The sequence below is a fragment of the Canis lupus genome, chromosome 7, assembly GCF_048164855.1.
Source record: "Canis lupus baileyi chromosome 7, mCanLup2.hap1, whole genome shotgun sequence".
NCBI lineage: Eukaryota > Metazoa > Chordata > Mammalia > Carnivora > Canidae > Canis > Canis lupus.
In genome coordinates this window covers 57,733,616-57,753,500 of record NC_132844.1, presented here as the reverse complement: position 1 = coordinate 57,753,500, position 19,885 = coordinate 57,733,616, and the positions used below count along the sequence as shown (strand labels likewise).

At 38.2% G+C, this 19,885-nt stretch overlaps 2 protein-coding genes across 19 annotated transcripts in view; one reads left to right on the top strand and one right to left on the bottom strand.

Annotated features, from left to right (window-relative positions):
* CYP39A1 (cytochrome P450 family 39 subfamily A member 1) overlaps positions 1–9,514 on the bottom strand; it is a 90,211-nt gene extending 80,697 nt beyond the window's left edge. For 2 of the 6 annotated variants that reach the window (XM_072832768.1, XM_072832770.1), the window contains exons 1-2: positions 9,427–9,508; positions 9,045–9,155 (exon numbers count right to left, since the gene is read on the bottom strand). Coding sequence is in view for 3 of the 6 variants with exons in the window: in XM_072832766.1 (XP_072688867.1) it covers positions 9,045–9,221 (177 nt within the window). In the remaining 3 variants the exon portion in view is untranslated. The other 4 variants (XM_072832766.1, XM_072832769.1, XM_072832772.1 and 1 more) reach the window with 3 other exon arrangements.
* Positions 9,515–9,646: 132 nt separating this feature from the next.
* SLC25A27 (solute carrier family 25 member 27) overlaps positions 9,647–19,885 on the top strand; it is a 28,272-nt gene continuing 18,033 nt past the window's right edge. For 5 of the 13 annotated variants that reach the window (XM_072832764.1, XM_072832763.1, XM_072832757.1 and 2 more), the window contains exons 1-4: positions 9,649–9,975; positions 12,546–12,737; positions 14,559–14,643; positions 17,906–18,028. In XM_072832764.1, coding sequence (XP_072688865.1) covers positions 9,870–9,975; positions 12,546–12,737; positions 14,559–14,643; positions 17,906–18,028 — 506 coding nt within the window. In that variant the 5' untranslated portion in view covers positions 9,649–9,869. Of the gene's footprint in view, positions 10,023–12,545; positions 12,738–14,558; positions 14,644–17,905; positions 18,029–19,885 lie in introns of all 13 variants that reach the window. The other 8 variants (XR_012034174.1, XR_012034177.1, XR_012034178.1 and 5 more) reach the window with 4 other exon arrangements.

Sequence of the window (19,885 nt, the reverse complement as noted above, 5' to 3'; positions counted from 1 at the left end):
CTTTCAATTCAGCATAATTTTTAAAAAAGATTTTATTTATTCATGAGACAGAGAGAGAGAGAGAGAGGCAGAGACACAGGCAGAGGAAGAAGGAGGCTCCACACAGGGAGCTGGACGTGGTACTCAATCCCGGGCCTCCAGGACCCTGCCCTGGGCCTGAGGCAGGCGCTAAACCTGAGCCACCCAGGGACCTCTGGATTCAGCATAACTTTTTATTTCCCTTGAGACTTTCCCTTTAACTATTAGATTATTTAGAAATATGTTGTTTGTCTCCAAGTGTTTGGAGAGCTTCCTATTATTGACTTCTAGTTTCATTTCACTCTAGTCAGAGAATACATTGTATGATTAGAATTCTTTTAAATTTTGTGTAGGTCTGTGGCCCTGAATACGATCTAACTTGTCATGTGTCTCATGGACACTTAAAAGATTACATAACCTGGGATCCCTGAGTGGTGCAGCGGTTTGGCACCTGCCTTTGGCCCAGGGCACGATCCTGGAGACCCGGGATCGAATCCCATGTCAGGCTCCCGGTGCATGGAGCCTGCTTCTCCCTCTGACTATGTCTCTGCCTCTCTCTCTCTCTCTCTCTGTGACTATCATAAATAAATAAAAATTAAAAAAAAAAAGATTACATAACCTGCTTTAATAGGTAGAATGCTCTACACATATTCATTAGATCTTTTTGGTTGGTGGTCTTTTATATTCTAGCTGATTTTCTGTCTTAGCTGTTCTACTCATTGTTCAGGTTGTTGAAATATTTAATTATAACTGTGGATTTGTCCTTTTCTTATTTTGGTTCTAGTTTTTGTTTCATAGAATTTACAGCTCTGTGGTTTGGTGCATGCATGTTTAGAATTGCTAACTCCTTCTGGTATACTGATCCCATTATCACTTTATAAGCCCTCCCCTCCCCCCCCATCTCTGGTAATTTTCTTGGCTCTGAAGTTACTTTTTCTGCTATTAATATAACTCCTACTTTCTTTTGACTAATGCTTGCACAATATACCTTTTTCCATATTTTTGTTTTTCACCTGCTTATTTCATTATATTTAAAGTGAGTTTCTATTTTACATCATATAGTTGGGTCATTTTTAATCTATTTTGCAAATATTTGTCTTTTAATAATTGTATTTATATCATTTATAGCTTAAATTATTGACATACTAATGTTTAAGACTTGTTATTTTTTGTTTATTCTCTCTGGTTTTTGTTTTTCTGTTTTCTCTGCTTTCCTGTGTGTTACTTGAACTTTGTTTAGAATTCCATTGACTCATCTATAGTATTTTTAAGTGGACCTTTTTGTGAATTTTTAGTGATTACTCTAGCTATTACATTATATATACATAACTTATCATAGTAAATTAGTATAGCCACTTTTTAAAGTTTTTTAATTCCAGCATAGTTAGCATACAGTGTCATATTAGTTTCAGGTGTACAATGTAGTGATTCAACAATTCTATACATTACTTAATGTTCATCAAGATAAATGTACTCTTTAATCCACTTATTTCACCCATCCCCCATCCACCTCCCTTCTGGTAACCATCAGTTTGTTCTCTATAATTAAGTCCATTTCTTGGTTTCTCTTGCTCTTTTTTTTCCTTTGTTTATTTTCTTAAATTCCATATGAGTGAAATCATATGGTATTTGTCTTTTTATGACTTATTTTGCTTAGCATTATACTCTTTAGCTCCATCCATGTTGCAAATAGCAAGGTTTCATTCTTTTTTTAATGGCTGAATAATACCTCAAAAAATATAAATGGGGTGAATAGCCAGCAGTGCAATTAGTGGATCACAGGGTAGTTCTATTTTTAACTTTTTAAGAAACTTCCATACTATCTTCTACAACAGCTGCATAGCGTGGCCATTTTACCAGATCAAGTGAATCTCTCTTTATATATCTTTGTTTTCTCCCATTTATAATATTTATAATTATACATTTATACATTTATATTTATAATTTTATTTAAAATATTTATAATTATATAATTATAAATTTATAATGTAATTTTCCTTAGCATTTCCCTTACATACATCTAGAACAGTATCAAACAGTGTTATAATTTTTGCTTTAGCCACCAAACATAATTCAGAAATCGTAAGAGGAGAAGAAAACTATTGCATTTACATATCTTTTGTTTACTGTGTCCTTACTTCCTTCTTGATGTCCAAAATTTCTTCTTTCATTGCTTCCTTTCTGTTTGGAGAACTACTTCTAGTCATTTGTTGAGGACAGGTCTTCCAGCAGAAAATTCTCTTAGTTTTCCTTCAACTGAGAATGTCTTGGCTCCCCCTTAATTTCTAAAGGATATTTTTGCTGGAGACAGGATTCTAAGTTAATAGTTCTTTCCTTTGAGCACTTGAAAATTGGTATGCCATTCCTCCTGGTCTCCATGGTTTCTGATGAAGAATCTGCTATCATTCCAGTCCCAATTCTCACTGTAATAAGTTTCCATTTGTCTTTTGTTGTTTTTTAAAATTATCTTTGTCTTTAGTTTTCAGAAGTTTGTCTATCATTTGTCTTGCTGTGGACTTCCTTAGCTTTATCCTGTTTGGAACTAGCTTTTCTAATCTGTAGGTTTACATCTGTTGCCACATTTGGGAAATTTTCAGCCCTACTTTCTACAGATACTTTTTCAGTCCCATCCTCTTTCTCCTCTGTTTCCAGGACTCTGGTGACATAAATGTTAGGTCTTTTACAGTCCCTGAAGTGCTCATCTTCCCCCCCACAACCCCAACCCCACCCCCAGTCTATTTTCTCTTTGTTTTTCATACTGGGCAATTTTTATTGACCTGTGTTGAAATTCATTAGTTCTTTTCATTCTTCTCCGTTGTGCTATTGTATGCATCCACTGAGTTTTTTTTTTTTTTTTAGTTATTGTATTTTTCAGTTCTGAAATTTCCATGTTTCTACTTTATATATATTATTTTATTACAAAGACTTTGTTTCTTTCCTAAGACTTTCTATTTTTTCATTTCTTTCAAGCATGCGTGTAATTACTTGTTGAAGCATTTTTATTATGGCTGCCTTAAGCTCTCTGGAAGATAATTCTAATAGCTGTGCCATCTGTGGATTGTTTCTTCTTATTCCAATTGAAATCCTCTTGGTTCTTGGTATGAGGAGTGATTTTCTACCAAAATCTGGACATTTTGGATACGATAACATGGCATTTAATTTAACTCATATTTTTTCCAGGCTTTCTTTGGCATTATTCTGATGTTGGAAGGGGAATGCCACCTCATTATTGCCACGTAGGGGGAATGGGAATTTAGTTTTATCAGTCAGCATGGGGAGAGGACCCCTTGTTACTGCTGTTTGAGGGTCAAAGCAAGTCTCCCTACTAGGTTCTTCTTATATCACTCTGGCTGGGAGAAGGAATGCCTCATTATCGCTCCCACATGGCTTCAGGAAAGAGAAGATGTTTGAGGAGTAGCCTCTTTCTTGCTAAATGGTGATGAAAATCTTGACCCATCCTCTAAGGCTCATGGGTCACCACCCCAGTGAGTAGGAGGAGACTCCTTGTTATTGCTCACTGGTGATACAGTCGGTGCTCTTGGTGTGGTCTCCATTAACACCACAGTGGGGATGGCCTCATTCCTGCTGAGCAGGACAGAAAGTCATGATCCTCTTCTAGGCTTCTTTTGACATCACCCCTGCTAGAAGCGGGAGGGTTACTTCATTACAGCCTGGCCAGGATTTAGGGCTAGCCTTTTCACTATGGCATCTGATGCCATAATTTTTTCCTGCTGTGTTTGCCTGGAGTGGTTATAGTCTAAAAGTTTTCTGTCTCCCTAGGCTGCTCCTTTCTTGGGCCTTTACCTTAAGAGAGTAGGCTTGAGTTTGTTTTTTGTTTTTTGTTGTTTTTTTTTTTACCTGTGCCCACTGGCATCTCCAGGTTGCTGGCTTTTCTAGACCCCAATCTAGATACATGAAACAGGAAAAAAAATCAAGGATTTCAGTGCCATATTGTTCACCAGAAACTGTGGTCCCTAGCCTGTCTGCCTTCCTCTCTCTACCTTTTAGAATCTTCTCATGTTTGTTTTATATCTAAGGTTCAATTATTATTTAGCTGCACTTAGTGGGAAGAATAGGAGAAAGTGCAACTACCCCATCTTTTCAGAAGGAAACATTTCTAATTTTTTTTTCATTCACAGAATATCTCTGAAAGTTATATAAGAGAATGGAAGCATTCATATTGGAAGAGAAGATAGGCATCCAGAGGATAGAGATGAGAGGAAGCCCTTTTACTCTATGTATATGTTCATGACTTTGGAATACGGACCTATCTGAAAATAAAACTATTTTTTAAAAAAGACCAACTTCCAGTTTTGGTAGTGGCATTATGGTATGGCAACTCCTTTCTGAATTGTTCCACTTCTTTCCTGGAAATCACACAGAGCCACAAGGAGAATGAAACATATGCAAAAGCAACATACTGATCTGAACAATAAGAAGAAAATATACTAACTACAATGGTTACCCCTAGTACCTTATACCTGCAAAACTCTCAGTTCTGCTCTTAGTAGCTATCACAGCATGGTGGGAAAGAAAACGGGAATGTGCAGTGGGGGGCAGGGCGGTGCACCACAGGGAGGGAAGTTCAACAATGGAAAAGCTCGGAAGGGATCCCTGGGTGGCGCAGTGGTTTGGCGCCTGCCTTTGTCCCAGGGCACGATCCTGGAGACCCGGGATCGAATCCCACATCAGGCTCCCGGTGCATGGAGCCTGCTTCTCCCTCTGCCTGTGTCTCTGCCTCTCTCTCTCTCTCTCTCTGTGACTATCATAAATAAATAAAAAAAAAAAAATTAAAAAAAAAAAAAAAGAAAAGCTCGGAAATACACACTCTTGAGATATGAGAAGGAAATATACAGAGTTGGAACCACTATGAGATGTACTAAGATACACAGGCCGTGGGTACTGAGGGAGGTAGTAAAAGATAACACAGGAAGCACTATCTTCTAAAAGTGAAGAGTACACCTGGGAAGACACAGGTCACCTCTTATACTAGCAGCAGCTATTGAAGAAAGTCAGTGAGAACTCATCTGCAAGATAATATACTAAAAAGCAAAGCAGCCATGAGTGCACAGAGGCACTATATTTTCACTGTCATAAAGTAGGATAAAAGACTAAGTCAAGGGCAGCCCGGATGGCCCTGCGGTTTGGCGCCGCCTTCAGCCCAGGGTGTGATACTGGAGACCAGGGATCAAGTCCCACGTCAGGCTCCCTGCATGGAGCCTGCTTCTCCCTCTGCCTCTCTCTCTCTGTCTGTCATGAATAAATAAATAAAATCTTAAAAAAAAAAACAAAAAGACTAAGTCAAGAAACCTGGAAAGCAACTGCCCCCAAGCAAAATCTCCTGCTGACAGCTAGTCCAAGACAACTTAACTCTTTAAAATACAGTTAAACAAAAAAGGAAAATTCAATTCTGTAAAAAAAAACTTTTAAAAAAAATAAAAGGGAAAAAAAGAGCAGAACTTGCTTACAAATGAAATAACTCACCAAAAAGATTCTGCCATAGGGTACATGAAACCTATAATGCAAAATTACTTTCATTTTTTTTCATAATGAAAAAAAATGAACGTACTAATTGCAACTACAAAGGAAATAAGCAAAGAAGAAATATAAGAAGCCATGGAAGAAGCAGCTGGACAACAGAGGAAAATTAGGAGATAAAGGAACACAAGAAAGAAAGAAACAGTAACGACATTTCTGAATAAACGATAACAATGACTGGGGTGCCTGGGTGGCTTAGCTGGTTAAGCACCAGACTTGGATTCAGGTCAGGGCATGATCTTGGGGTCCTGGGATCAAGCTTTGCACCTCACTGGGCTTCACACTCAGTGGGGAGTCTGATTCTCTTTCCTTCCCCCCATGCTCTCTCTCTCAAATGAATAAATAAAATCTTTAAAAAAAAGATAACAATGACAAGAAGCACAAGGGAGTCTACAACCCACAGGAAATAGACTCTAAGGAAAAGAGAATATAGAAATGTGAAAAAATTTTAAAAATCATTAAATAGAAATAAATATGTGAAAAGAATTTCAGGGGAAATGACACCTATAGAAGATAGGTAAAAGAGGCTGAAACTATGCATCACTGGACGTCTTTGGCAAACTCCAAATTTATTTACCCAGCTGCTGAATTCAGTATTCCTGCTTGGATATCAACATACCAAACACCAACATATCTCAACAGATCCTTTCCTTTTAATTTTTTAAATTTTTATCTTTTACGTTATTTTTTATTTTTTATCAAACTCAACCTAGCTAAAGCTGCACTTCTGATAATTATCCCCTTCCAATAAGTTCTTATATTTGTGACGGTCTCACTTGATGGCAACTCCCATTTTCTAGCTACTCAAGCCAAACTTCTTGGAGTCATCTTGGACCTTTTTCATTCTTTTATACATCACAGGCAACTGGTGTGTAAATCCTGCTGCTTCTACCTTCAAAATATATCCAGCCACTTCTCAAATTTCCACTGCCATCACCATGGTCCAAACCACAATGATCTCAAGTTTGAATTATTGCAATAACCTTCAAATTATCTTCTTCCTTTTATTCTTGCATTCCTGTTTTAAACAGAGCAGCCAAAGTGAACCTTTATGATTTAAATCAGATCCCATCACTCTTGGTCAAAACATTCAAAAGGTTTCCTATTTCGTTCTAAATTATAAATGCATTCAGACTTTGAATCTGATAATTCATTCTATAGATACATTTTCAAACAAAGAAATTACACTTGTTCCTACAGTATTTATAATAGCACAATAGGGTAAACACACTATGTCAATCATTAAGTCACTGTTTGGGTAAAGTATGATTCAGGGAATACTTTGCAGCTTTTAAAACAGATGCTTCTATTTCTATATAGGAAGAGGCAGAACCAGGTGAGATAAGGATTTTACTGGTAGCTAGGAAACGATGGATGTGAACAGATAATAAGTCACTATTTCTCTGGTGGCATCTGTGAATTCTGCGTGTGGGTTGAAGGTCAGGACTGAAATAGGCACCTCTGAAAAATCTACAACTAATATTACACTCAATGGTGAAATACTGGACAATTTCCCCTAATATTAGGAAAAAGACAAACTTATCTCCTCTCACCACTTCTGTTCAATAATATGTTAGAAATCCTACTGATTATAATAATACAGGAAAAAGAAATAAAAAGCATAAAGATCAGAAAAAATGAAGTAGATTTATCTGTTTATAAGACATATTGTTTATGTATAAAAATCCTAAAGAATCCCCAAAGTAACAAGTAGGACTAATAAAGTGAATTTAGTAAATCACAAGGCATAAAGTTCATATACAGAAAACTGATTGCATTTTTTGTTTCAACAGGATACAACCGGAAAACAAAAGTAAAAGCAATTTTATCTACAACAGCCTCCAAATATAAAATAATTAACAACTGGAAGCAAGACCACATCACAAAAACTACAGAGCACTTCTGAAAGAAATTATATAGCTAAATAAACGAAGAGATACACAGCATTCATAGATTTGAAGACTTACTATTGTTATGAAGTCCATTCTCCTCTAAATTCTCGATAGATTTAATAAACTTCCCATCATAATTCTAGCAGTCTTTATGAAAGATATCAACAAGCCAGTTTTAAAACATAGTAAAATGCAAATAATCTTGAATGGCAAATCAATTACAGAGGAATATGGAGAACTTTCACTGCCTGATTTAAAGACTTACTCTAAAACTTGAGTATTTAAGGCAGTGTAGTATTAATAAAGAAGTGGGCATATAAATCAATGGACTGGGGTAGAAAGGCTAGAAATAGATTTACATGTATATGGTTAACTAATTTAACCACAGGTGATCAATGAGGAAAGGACAGTCCTTCAGGATATGATGTTGGAACAACTGTACATCCAGATGTGAAAAAAAAATTAACTTTACCCCTTCCTTTTACCATACCAAAAAAAAAAAAAAATTTAACTCAAAATGGATCACAGATCTAAATGTAAAATGGGAAATACAAACCTTTTAGAAGAAAACAGAATAATCTTTTTGACCTTGCTTGACCTTCTGAGACAAGCTTTTAAAAAAGTTCCTTAAAATTTATCAAAATCATGACTAAGGAAGGCTATGGGAAACAAATATTTCTTAAAAGATATCATTTTTCCTATACCAGATTCCCAATAATTATGGCACCTAGTGTGGGCCAGAATATGAGGAGCTAGGCAATCCTGTACACTCAAAGGAAAAGGTGTATATTGCTATATTCTTTTGCAAGGGTAACATAATAATATGAACAATTTAAATGTTCAGGTCATTGGAGTAGGCAACTCCACTTTTTGGAATTTACTCTGAGGAAACAATTGGTTAAGTGCCCAAGCCACAATCACACAACACACACAGAGAAACGTAAGTCAAAGCATTCGTTGAAATAAAGGAAAATAGTTGGCAGTAACTTACATACTATTTTTGAAAGATACACTATATTTGAAAGCTATTTTCAGGACCAAAAAAAAAAAAAAATCTACTACAACACCATCACTAATCTCTTTAGTATGCAGTGAAAATGGATCTCATCATCATCAAATAATAACACCAGCTGAAAATACAGTGCCTGGCTAAATTTGCAGAGTTAAGTCTGCAGGCAATTTTTACGGCAACCTGGTGTTAACTTCAATTCGGATACTAATTTACTACACGTTTTCATAAATTTAACCGTATTTCACTTCTTTCTGAATTATTACGAATGTTTAGTTAATGTGTGTACCCTTAGGATGAAGCAGCTAGCATTTATAAATTAATATCTACTTCCAGAGAGGCAGCTACAAGCTGATAAAAATCTGTTCATAATCAATAAAAATCTATGTCTTTCGAAAAAACTTGCATAAGGTAAAACCGTTGATAGCTGAGGAATGCTTGGCTCTAAGTATGGACAGCGGGTATGTTCCCGGGTGTTACTGTTGCATTTGAGATGCAATGAAAGATTAAAAAAAAAAAAAAAAAAGAAAGAAAAAGGAAAAGGAAACATTACCTCCTCCGGAAAGCCCACCTACAAGGCCACATACCTTGATTCTTGCTTTCTCTATAAATTCTAGAGGGGCTTTCCCAAACTCAAATCCAGCTCCAATCCAAGGAATCCAGCCCCTTATGCACGGGGGTCCCCGCAAATTCTTCCGCTGAAGGAACAGTAAAAGAGCAACACAACCTAGAATTATAATCACGGTCGGGGAGATCAGTTCCATGTTTCTGTCTAGCACCTTCCAGAATCAGAGAAGGGAAAAGTCCTGCCGCCGTGGCACTTGCTCATTCCCCGTTGGGAGGGGGCACCTACGGGACCTCCCAACTTGTCGGCTACAACTTCCGCAGTTTGTTTGCCTCCCTGACTGTAGCCTCCTTTCCCCGCCCCAATTTTTAGATGACTTCTGCATCATCGCTCCCCCCTCCCACCTCCGCTAGTCTTTCCAGAGCCGGCCCCGCCGGACCGAACGCAGGGGCTGGACCCAACCGCGGCGGGCGCGGAGCGGGGGGAAGGCGGGGTGGGGGGGGGGGGGGGGGGAGAACGTGCTCTGTTGCCATGGAGACCGGGGCTGGCGGCGCCGAGGGGAGCCTCCCTCGCGGCCAATCAGAGAACGGCGCCCAAGAGGCGCGCGGCCCGGCGGACTACATTTCCCAGAAGCCCCTGGGCCTCGCGTTGTTGTTCTGCTCTCGGTCCGGGGGCACCTCTCCATCCCGGGGCTGCTAGGAAGGCTGTAGGTTTCGCGGAGCCGCCTGGCTGAGCCGAGCGAGGGAAATGGTCCCCGCTCCGCCACTCGCGGGTTGAGAACGGGCCGCCCTGGCAGAGTGGCAGGCCGGTCGTAAGGGGGTGTATTGTCGTCCCGTCTTGCTGCTGAATGTCGGTTCCAGAGGAGGAGGAGAGGCTTTTGCCGCTCGCCCAGAGATGGCCCCGAGCGAGCAAGTTCCTTCTGTCGGGCTGCGCGGCTACCGTGGCCGAGCTAGGTACCCGGCCGCCCCCTCCCGGACCTCCCCCGCGACTCGCCGTCGAGGTGCCGCGCTGGGGGGGCGGGGGGGGGTGGGGGGGGCGGGCGCGGGCGGGCGGCTCCGGCCCCCGGGGAGTGTGGCCCGCTGCGTCGCGCCCTCCTCTCGCACACCTGCCCGGCGGAGGTGGCAGGGTGGGGACAGGCCGGCTTTGCGAGGAGGAGGCGCGGGAGGTCACTAAGGTCTTCTCCTTCCAATTTCGTCTCCCTCAGAGGTGTGCTCTTGCGCCCGAAGGTCCGCGCTTGGGGGCTTCAGGAGCTGTCATTCCTCCCTAGGCATCCTTTCCCCTTCCGTGAGGATGACCTTCTAAGAAACACAACCCACCCTTCGTCCTTATTGAGATAATCTCTCTGATTTATATTCCCACGTAGCCGCGCCGTATCATTGTCTTTTGTAGACTTGCGGGACTTGACGTTATTAACCTGTCACTTACGGAGCATCCACTCAACATCTGCCAGTTGTCCTCCTTGAGCGTAACTCATCTATACCGTGTCTACCTTGCAGGATTCTGAGAAGTAGGAAATATATAAATGCGAACTCCAAGGCGGGGCACCCATTAATTGCAACATTATTATAATTACTATGATATTAGGCTGTGATGATAGTGCTTAAGAGACTCGGCCCTGACCTTGCTTACAGCTAGGTGGGCAGACATGCAGAGACAGGCAGGTGCATTGTGCTGCTTATGATGAAGGTATTAAGGATCGTAAGAACACAGAGGACGGACGGTTACATATGCCGAGCAAATCGGAAAACCGGAGGCCACCTAGGGAAGATTATGATGCCCTTGCATGAGCAGCTGGCGTTCCTTCAGTGGTTTTGTGAGCAGAGTGCCTGTGTGTTCCCTGTGAAGCCTTCACTGTGCATTTTAAGATTAGCCTTTCATTTTCTTGCCTGTTGGAAAACAAAACAAGCAACAGCTTTGCTGTGTTATCATTAGGAAATGCTAGTTTGTCCTCATCTAAAATGAATTTATTTTCTATTTCCAGCAGAGCCAGCACGCGATCTGTTATTTTGCTCCTTGTGCTCCTCCACTCTTGTGCTTTGGACCCTCTGTCTTCTCTTTCTCTTCTCCACAAGCTGATGGGAAATTTTTGTTTTTACTTAAATATAGTTCACCAACTTTTTAAAAAAAATTAAAATCAGATTGCAGAATTAGATATTTCCATCTTTCTTTCTTTCTTTCTTTCTTTCTTTCTTTCTTTCTTTCTTTCTTTCTTTCTTTCTTTCTTTCTTTCTTTCTTTCTTTCTTTCTTCTTCCTTCCTTCCTCCCTTCCTTCCTTCCTTCCTTCCTTCCTTTTTTTTGGATCCTGATTGTTTCCTCCCGTGACCAATGGCAAAGAAACATTCCTTCTCTTCAAAGTTTGTGGAGAATGGTGTGGGGGCTGGGGATGGGAAGCAAGGAAATAAAAATTTGAGATGATTTTGATTACAAAACAATTTAGGATCAGAACCTGAAGCATTATTTAAGTAACCAGCAAGTAAACCAGACTTATTTTGAAAGGCATAAACCATGTTAATATAGAGGCACCTTTATCTTAAGACTTTTCAGGGCTCATATGTTAATAAAGCATTGTTTAAATTCTCTACGTGCAAACTACTTCCATTTTAGGGGGACTATCAGCAAGATATTTTTTCCCAAAGACCAGTGGTAAGATTTAATATTTTCTTCCCCCTACTCTGTTTTCTCTTGGAAAAAAGCGTAAGTACGATTTTGTATCAGGCGGTGGTCATTGAAAAGACTCATGTAATGTCAGTAGTGTTCATGAATTTCTCTGAATCTGGTTACTTCACTTATTTGGGACATACGAGTATAAAGTTATGAGCTTGATCTTCCTAATGTGGGCCAGTTAGCTTCACCGTTTCAGAGTAAAATGTCTACTTTGAATTCAAAATATAATCATTAGAAAAAGATTTTTCAAGTACAATTGGTACTTGTATAAAAAGACATTATAAACTCAATATTGCATCTCCTATATCTCAAACCTCAGGTCAGTGAACATCACCCATGAAATTACAGAATTCATCTTCACCTGCATTTAATATGAACCTGTCAGAAATAATACAGTATTCTAAAAGTCACACTGGGTCTCAATCATGGTTACAGTCAAGGGGGCATCATAGAATATGGATATCTGAAATTATTCCCATTGGAACCCAAAAATTAAGGACTAAAGTAGATTTTAGGCTGAAATTTCTGAGTAAAAAGAACCCAAGTCTTGTGACTTTTTTTTTCCTGATTGCGGGGGTTGGGGAGGGATGGTGCTCTGGAACAGTGATTCTTAAATTTGGGAGTGCATAAGAATCAACCAATTTCTAAACCCCCATCAACCTATTCAGAATCCATAGGCATGGGGCTAGGAAATAAACCATTTTAACAATTTCCCTAGCTGTTTCTGATGTATTCTAAAATTTGAGAAACACTGATCCTGTGGCGACTAAAGTATTTGTCCTGTGACTTTAGAATTTTATAATTTTTGTTTGTTTCTCTGAATGTTATGGGTTTCCCCCTCATTTTGTTTTTTTGTTAGCAACCTTTCCCCTGGATCTCACAAAAACTCGACTCCAAATGCAAGGAGAAGCTGCCCTTGCTCGGTTGGGAGACAGTGCAAGAGAATCTGCTCCCTATAGGGGCATGGTGCGCACAGCCCTAGGGATTGTTCAAGAAGAAGGCTTTCTAAAGCTTTGGCAAGGAGTGACACCTGCCATTTACAGACACATAGGTATTTATCTTGATTCTAGCTGGTAAGTTTGTTATGAGTTCTATGTTTGTGTCTTCTGCTTTTGTGTTTAGCTGTGCCAAAACCCAGTTGTTTTTTCCTACTAATGTGATAAATGAATATGTATTCTCTTAAGAAAATTAATCACCAATCATTATTAAGGAATGATTGCCTTAAATTTTTAGAAATGCATATAGAAGTATTTAGGGATGAACTGTCATGATGTCTGTAATGTACTTCAAAATAATAAAGCAAAAAAAAAATCAAATATGGCAAAAATGTTAGCAATTGATAAATCTCAAGGATATAGAGGGAGTTATTTTCTCTGTTTCTCTGCATGTTTGAAGATTTTTAAGATAAAAAGTCATTGATATTTTTCTCTATTTTAGAGACTTTAAAACAAAATTTAAATTTTTCATGTTCTTTGAAAATTAAAACATATTTGACTAACATGCTAAATCTCACTAGTCTCTGTCCCATACACTATAGGCTAGGCAACTCTGAAGGAGAACAGGGACGACTGATCCAATTCTGGCAATTGAGTGATTGTAGTGATTTTTGCCCCCGTTCCTAAGGCTACCTAATTACCTATGTGGGCCTTTAGTCACTGTTGATTTTTGCCTCAGTTCCCAAGGCTACCTAACTACCTTTGTAGGCCTTTAGTCACTGTTAAAGGGAAATAGTTGTAACTGTGCCTTAGCCAGTGAGAATACTTTTCTGCTCTGCTTCTAAAATGGCATTCACGAAGATAGTCGTTGGGTTTTCAGTTTGTGGAGAGGAGAAGATAAACTTGGCTTCAATAGGAGGTAGGGCAGGTGCAGCATTCTTCTCTACATTTCTACATTCATGCTCTTTCCCCAAGTGCGTAGGAACCTTTGACCAGAAAGGCGTTCAGTTCTAATACCAGCTTATTATTTTTAAAGCTTCTGTTCTTTAGATATGTAAGTTAGAGTGTATTCATGAAGAGCAATCCAGAAGTGTGTATAGAGACTGTTGTTGTTTTGGTGCTTTGTGTATTTTTGAATATGTTAACATATTTTATCAAGCTTACTGAAATAGCAAGAAAAGGACTCTCTAGGAATACCGTGTACTGATTTTAATGACTTTTATTTTCCAATCTTTTTTAAAAATGTGTTCTCCTTTGCTCCCCATTATTGAGTTTCACTTTTCATTTGCATTTTATTGACCATCATCTATGGCTTCACAATTAAGATTTATATCATATGTTTGACAACTGATTAAAAGATTACCTGAATATAATAAAGTATCCAGTGAAGTTATGCATGTTTATTAAATAGAAATGCCTGCTGTGTACCAAGCTCTGTAGGGTGATGGTACAAAAGACCCATACAGTAGTGAAAACACACAAAGCCTGCCCTGAAAAGCTCGTAGTTTGAAGGAAAGATGAGCAACAAAGTAAAGTTAATCTCCAATTAATGTGATAAATGTCATATTAAATGTACACCTGGGTAGTTCTGGGGGAACAGAGAAGCATGGCAGGTATAGTGCAGTCTAGAACACTGGAGGTCAGAGAGCACTTTTTAGAAAACACATTCTTTGAATTGAGTCTGGGAGGACAAGGAGGAGTCGGTAAAACAGAAAAGGTTGAATCCATTCCAGAAAGATCAGATAGCATGTGAGAAGGCCTGAGGCTTAAAAAGACCTGGCATATTTAGAGAAACATCAAGCAAAGCCTGCATGTTGGAAGCATAGGCCACATGAGAGAACAGCACAGAGAGCTTGACTGGCCCAGGTCAAAATATCCTCTTGTTTTATTAAACATATATAGCTGAATTTACCTTTTAAATGATCCATTCTACACAGTGTACTCTGGAGGTCGCATGGTCACATATGAGCATCTTCGTGAAGTTGTATTTGGCAAAAGTGAAGATAAGCATTATCCCCTTTGGTAAGTTTTGTTTTGAAAATAATACATACTTTTGACCCTAAGACTCTATTGTTTATCTATTAGAATTGTATAAAATTGTGTATTTGTGCCAAAATTGCCTCAAGCTAAAGGCTTAAAATAATAAATAATTACAATGTAAATCCAAATAAGGGAGCATTTACTGCACAGTGTACATAAACATACATGTGCATATGTATAAAAATTTTGTATATATATTATGTAACATTTTAATATTAAAATAATTCTTACAGAGCACCTTCTTTATGCCAAAGAACTTTGAGTCACACAGAGATAGGCTCAAATTCTTGTTCTACTAGTATGTATATAATCTGGGTAAACTACTTTACCATTTTGATCTTCAGTTTTCTTAGCTGTGGAAGTAATATCTACCATTAGGCTTTTGTTTTTGTAGGATTAGATGAGATAATGAATGTGCATGTATATCACAATATTTATAACAGAAAAAGAAAACTAGGTTATAAATAATATACAAAGAAATCTTACAAATAAATTAAAAATATATTTTAAAAACACAAAGAAAAATAGGGAAAGGATATCAACAGACAAAATTCACAAAAGAAAAAATATAATGTTCATTAAATATATAAAAATGTTCAATTTCACCAATAGTCAGGGAAATTTAATTAAAGCTATCTTTTAGCCGGTAAACTATCAACAGAAATGTAAATTATTCTATATAGCCTTTTTGAAGAATAGAGTATCTGTTAAAATGTTTAAATGTGTACTCTTTTGACCCAGAAATTCTTCCTTTATGAAATAATCATATTCAAAAATACTTGTACCTATGCATAAACACAGAGACACACAGATATTGACTGTAGTGGTGTTAATTGTACTTTTTTTTTTAAAAAAATTAAATAACTGGGATCCCTGGGTGGCTCAGCAGTTTAGCTCCTGCCTTTGGCCCAGGGTGTGATCCTGGAGTCCTGGGATCAAGTCCCACATTGGGCTCCCTGCATGAGCCTGCTTCTCCCTCTGCCCATGTCTCTGCCTCTCTCTCTCTCTCTCTGTCTCTTATGAATAAATAAATAAAATCTTTAAAAAAAATTAAATAACTAACAATTTAGAAATAGATAAGTTTTGATATATTTATACAGGGAAGCATAATACACAGCTTTGAAAGGATGAGGTAGGTTTTATATGACTAACCTATAAGGATGTCTATAATATCTTTTCTGGACTAAAAAAATACCTAAGTCACTACTATAAGAAAATGACAAAAAGCAGAATTTTATCTTTCAGGCAAAATTCCTTGGCTCTGTTTTTTAAAAAAATTATAATGTATGAAGCTATACTAATTGCTTTCCCAGAATTAGTGATGAAATATGTTAATAATCTTTGCATTCTGTAATCCTCCCCAGAAAAGAAAGGTATAGATAGATAAGGGGTTCAAAGGAAATATTTCACTATGAGGTCAACTCTCAGGATAGATCGGCTTGGTGTCTTTTGACCCAGTCAGGTCAATTCAGTCATTCAGTTCAGGTATTTATTGAATTATCATGGTGTACCAGTCCTGTACTTAACACTGAAGCTATAGTAATGGAAGATAGTCCCTGCCGTCACTGAGCAAGAGTAATAGAGACAGATGCCAAACAATTAGAATTATGTCACAATTGCCAAAGAGGCAGTGGTTATAAAATTCTCAAAGAGAAAAAACAGTGCTAATGTTCATCATTGTGAGAACCAGGCACTCTCCTAGGCTGCTGGTGGCAGTGGAGACTGATACAAGTTCTATGAAAAACAATTTGCAGGGCCTATCAAATGTCATGTAAATGTTCAGTTAGTTAAAAGTTAAGCTATCTAAATAAATTGTGATGTGTCCATAAAATGGAATGCTGTGAAACCATTTTTTCAAATGAGGCAGCTGTATATTAATTGATAACATTTGAGATACATTACTAGGAGAAATATAACTTAAAGGATATTATTAGGGAAAAATTAAGGTATACAACCTGGCATTCTACATTTGTGCTTTTTAAAAAATATTTATTTATTTGAGAGAGAGAGAGAGTGAGCAAGTGGGTGGAACGGGAAGGCAGGGGGCCAGAGAAAGAAGTCCAAACAGACCCTGAGTTGAGCATGGAGCCGGACATGGGTCTCGATCCCACAACCCTGAGATCATGACTGGAGCAGAAATCAAGAGCCGACAGCTCAGCCAGCTGAGCTACCCAGGCACCCCTTACATTTATGCTTTTAAAAAGGAGTATTTATACCTGTATGTTTATTTGTACACAAACTATCAATTGTAACTTAGTGCTTAAGACTGTGTGGTCCCCACTGAGACTTCCTGGTGTTATATCTTGGCTGTACCGCTCACTAGTTATGTGATTTGAGCTGTCATTTAACTGCCTTTATGCCTTGGTTTCCTTATCTGTAAAGAGGATATAACAGTAGTACTAATGTCATAGGGTTGATATAAAAATTAAATGGTGTTTTTAAAAATGCTTAAACAGCGCCTGACATAATAAGCATTCAGTGGATGCATTATTATTATGTGCAGGAAATCATAAGAAACTAGTAATTATGATTGCTTCAGAGGAAGGGAACTAATAACAAGGACCTTTTTACTCTATACCCACGTATACCTCTTCAAATATTGTTTTAGAGTAAAAGGAAAGAAAATACCTCTTTTCTTCTAAGAAAAGGTAAAAGATGATCAGAGCCTGGTTTGAGACAGAAGTAGCTGGAATGGAGAGGAGGGGATGGATTCAAAGCATGTTTAAGTATAGTAGTCTAGACTTGATCACTATTGGCTTTGGAAGGTGAGGAGAAGGAAGAGACTAGGGATTGACAGAGTTTCTTCAAAGAGAGAAAAGTTCTCAAACCCCTTTTACTTTGCAAAACTACTAAGATAATAGTTTACAAAATCCGACTTACCAGCTTTCCTCTGTTAGACTGATTACATCTATGCTGTATTTATTCCCCTGTGGTTGGAACTAAACTACAATTAAATGATCAGCTCAGGTATTTATAACTTTGAAGCAACTACCCTTCCTTTGAATTTCAGGCCACAGAAGGCCCGTGAAACCAGATTTGATTTTTAACTCCTCATAGTCCTTTAACCCTCCCTTCAATAAACAGATGAAGCATTTATTTTCCTCTGTGATTTGCTCGGGTCCATCCTTTCCTTTGCTTTGTCTTAAATCCCCTGCGCTGGGGCTGGACCAGCCTGGTACTGTTCACTACAAAATTTGTAAAATTAACAGGAACTATTAAAAAATGTATCTCCTTTTATAATTAGGAAATCAGTAATTGGAGGTATGATGGCTGGTGTTGTTGGCCAATTTTTAGCCAACCCAACTGATCTAGTGAAGGTTCAGATGCAGATGGAAGGAAAAAGGAAACTTGAAGGAAAACCTTTGCGGTAAGTTCTCCAGTTAACTGATATGTTCCTTTTCCCCATCATACTTTGAACACGTACCTAATAAGTTAATGCATTTTTGTGATCCAACATTCAATAAAGACATTAAATCTGACTCTTTCAACTTAAAAGATGTATTCATTAAGAGGAGGGCTAATATGGATCTTTTCTTTGCATGATAAAGTACATGTGTTCTCTACTAGAAAAAAAATATATGTGTGTGTAGCTGTCTGCTGCTAGACTTGTCCTCTTACTGCTTGATATAAAGAGTTTAATCACTAAAATTTGCCCTAGTTTGAATCCCAGTTTTGCCGCTGTAGCTTAGTGTTGTGGAAGTCACTTAGTACTCTTAGTCTCTGTTTATTCATCTTTAAAAGGGACCATTCAAAAGGTTTGCATGATATTAGACTGCCTGGCTCATCTGGCTAAAAGCTAGATTCCTTTCCCTTTATCCCTCAAAGAAGGGAAATGGCAAGATTGACCTTGCAAGTTCTTCCCACTTTCCTGTCTAATCCCACTCTTCCTCTTTTCCCCAAGTTTAAGGAAGGTTTTTATTATGCCTTTGTGACTTAAAATTGTCCTATTGCATTACTCTACATTATTTGAAGTCTACCTTTCTTCAAAGGACTTCATGTTCAATAATTTATTAAAATACCACTTAGCCTGTTTCTCTGGGAAAGGAGCAACATCTTAAGAGATTGATAGACATCTCCCAGAAAAGAGGATGCAGAATGCCTTGGGCTGAGTAGGAAGAGGTCTGCTCCTCTGAACACTGCAGGTTTGTGGCTGGGCCAGAGGTGAAGGAGGGTTTGGGACCTCCTTTGGGAACCCACCACTGACACTGACCACTGCTCTTCATTGTGCTGCTCCTCTAGTTGGCCCAGTAGAAGATGGGGTTGGGCTTAGCAGTGCAGGCCCCTCTTGAGGTCTCCAAACAGAGCACACCCACCACAGAGGAGAAAAGGGTACCACTGACTTACCCAAGTAGTTTACAGAATCTCAGGGCCCATTTTGTCATATTGTAACAACTTCTAATTAACTACTAAGTAGCAGGAAGAAGTGAGGTCATCGTTGCCTATATGGAGGAAAACTATTGGGATCTAGAAAAATCTGAGTTTATAACTAATCTTGTCAATTTTTTCCCGTTCCTTTGTCTCCACTGTTGGAAATTTTTGGTTTGATATAGGAGTAAAAAATATTTCCTGTTGTTTTAAAGAACATCAGCTTTGGGAACAGACAACCTGGGATTTGTATCCACCCTTTAGCACATTTTAGCTATGACCCTAGTCAAGCTCCTTAACCTCTCTAAGATTCAGTCTCCTCAGATGGACATTGGAATGTAAATTTACACTTCTTAGAGTTTTGGGGGATAAAATTTATCTTATGTATATAAAAAGTCTTGAGCTTAATAAGTGCACAACAGATTTTCACTACAATGACCATCATTTGTGAGTATAACTTCCCCTGTAGCTTTACATGCCCAATAAATATGTCGTATTATCTTTTTGTTAAGACTCAGGGAATATAATGGCTAAGTAAAAGCCACTCAGCTAGTAAGTGGTAAAGGCGGCATTGGACTTCAGGTATTTCTGACTACATAAAAAAGACTATTATTTTATAACAGGGTTTCCAGATTTGATCATGGTACAGCAGCATTTTTAACTTGAGTACAGAAAGCTTACAATCAGGATAGGATAGTAAATTTTTATAAAACCAAAAATATTCAATCTTAAGAACTTCTATTATGAGATTGCTCTCCCTATTCTTTGGACTAAGAATGTCATTTCTCTTATGAGAATATGTGAGGATTGATTTTTTAAAAAATTTCTCACAATTCTGGATAATTAAATGTTATTTTAT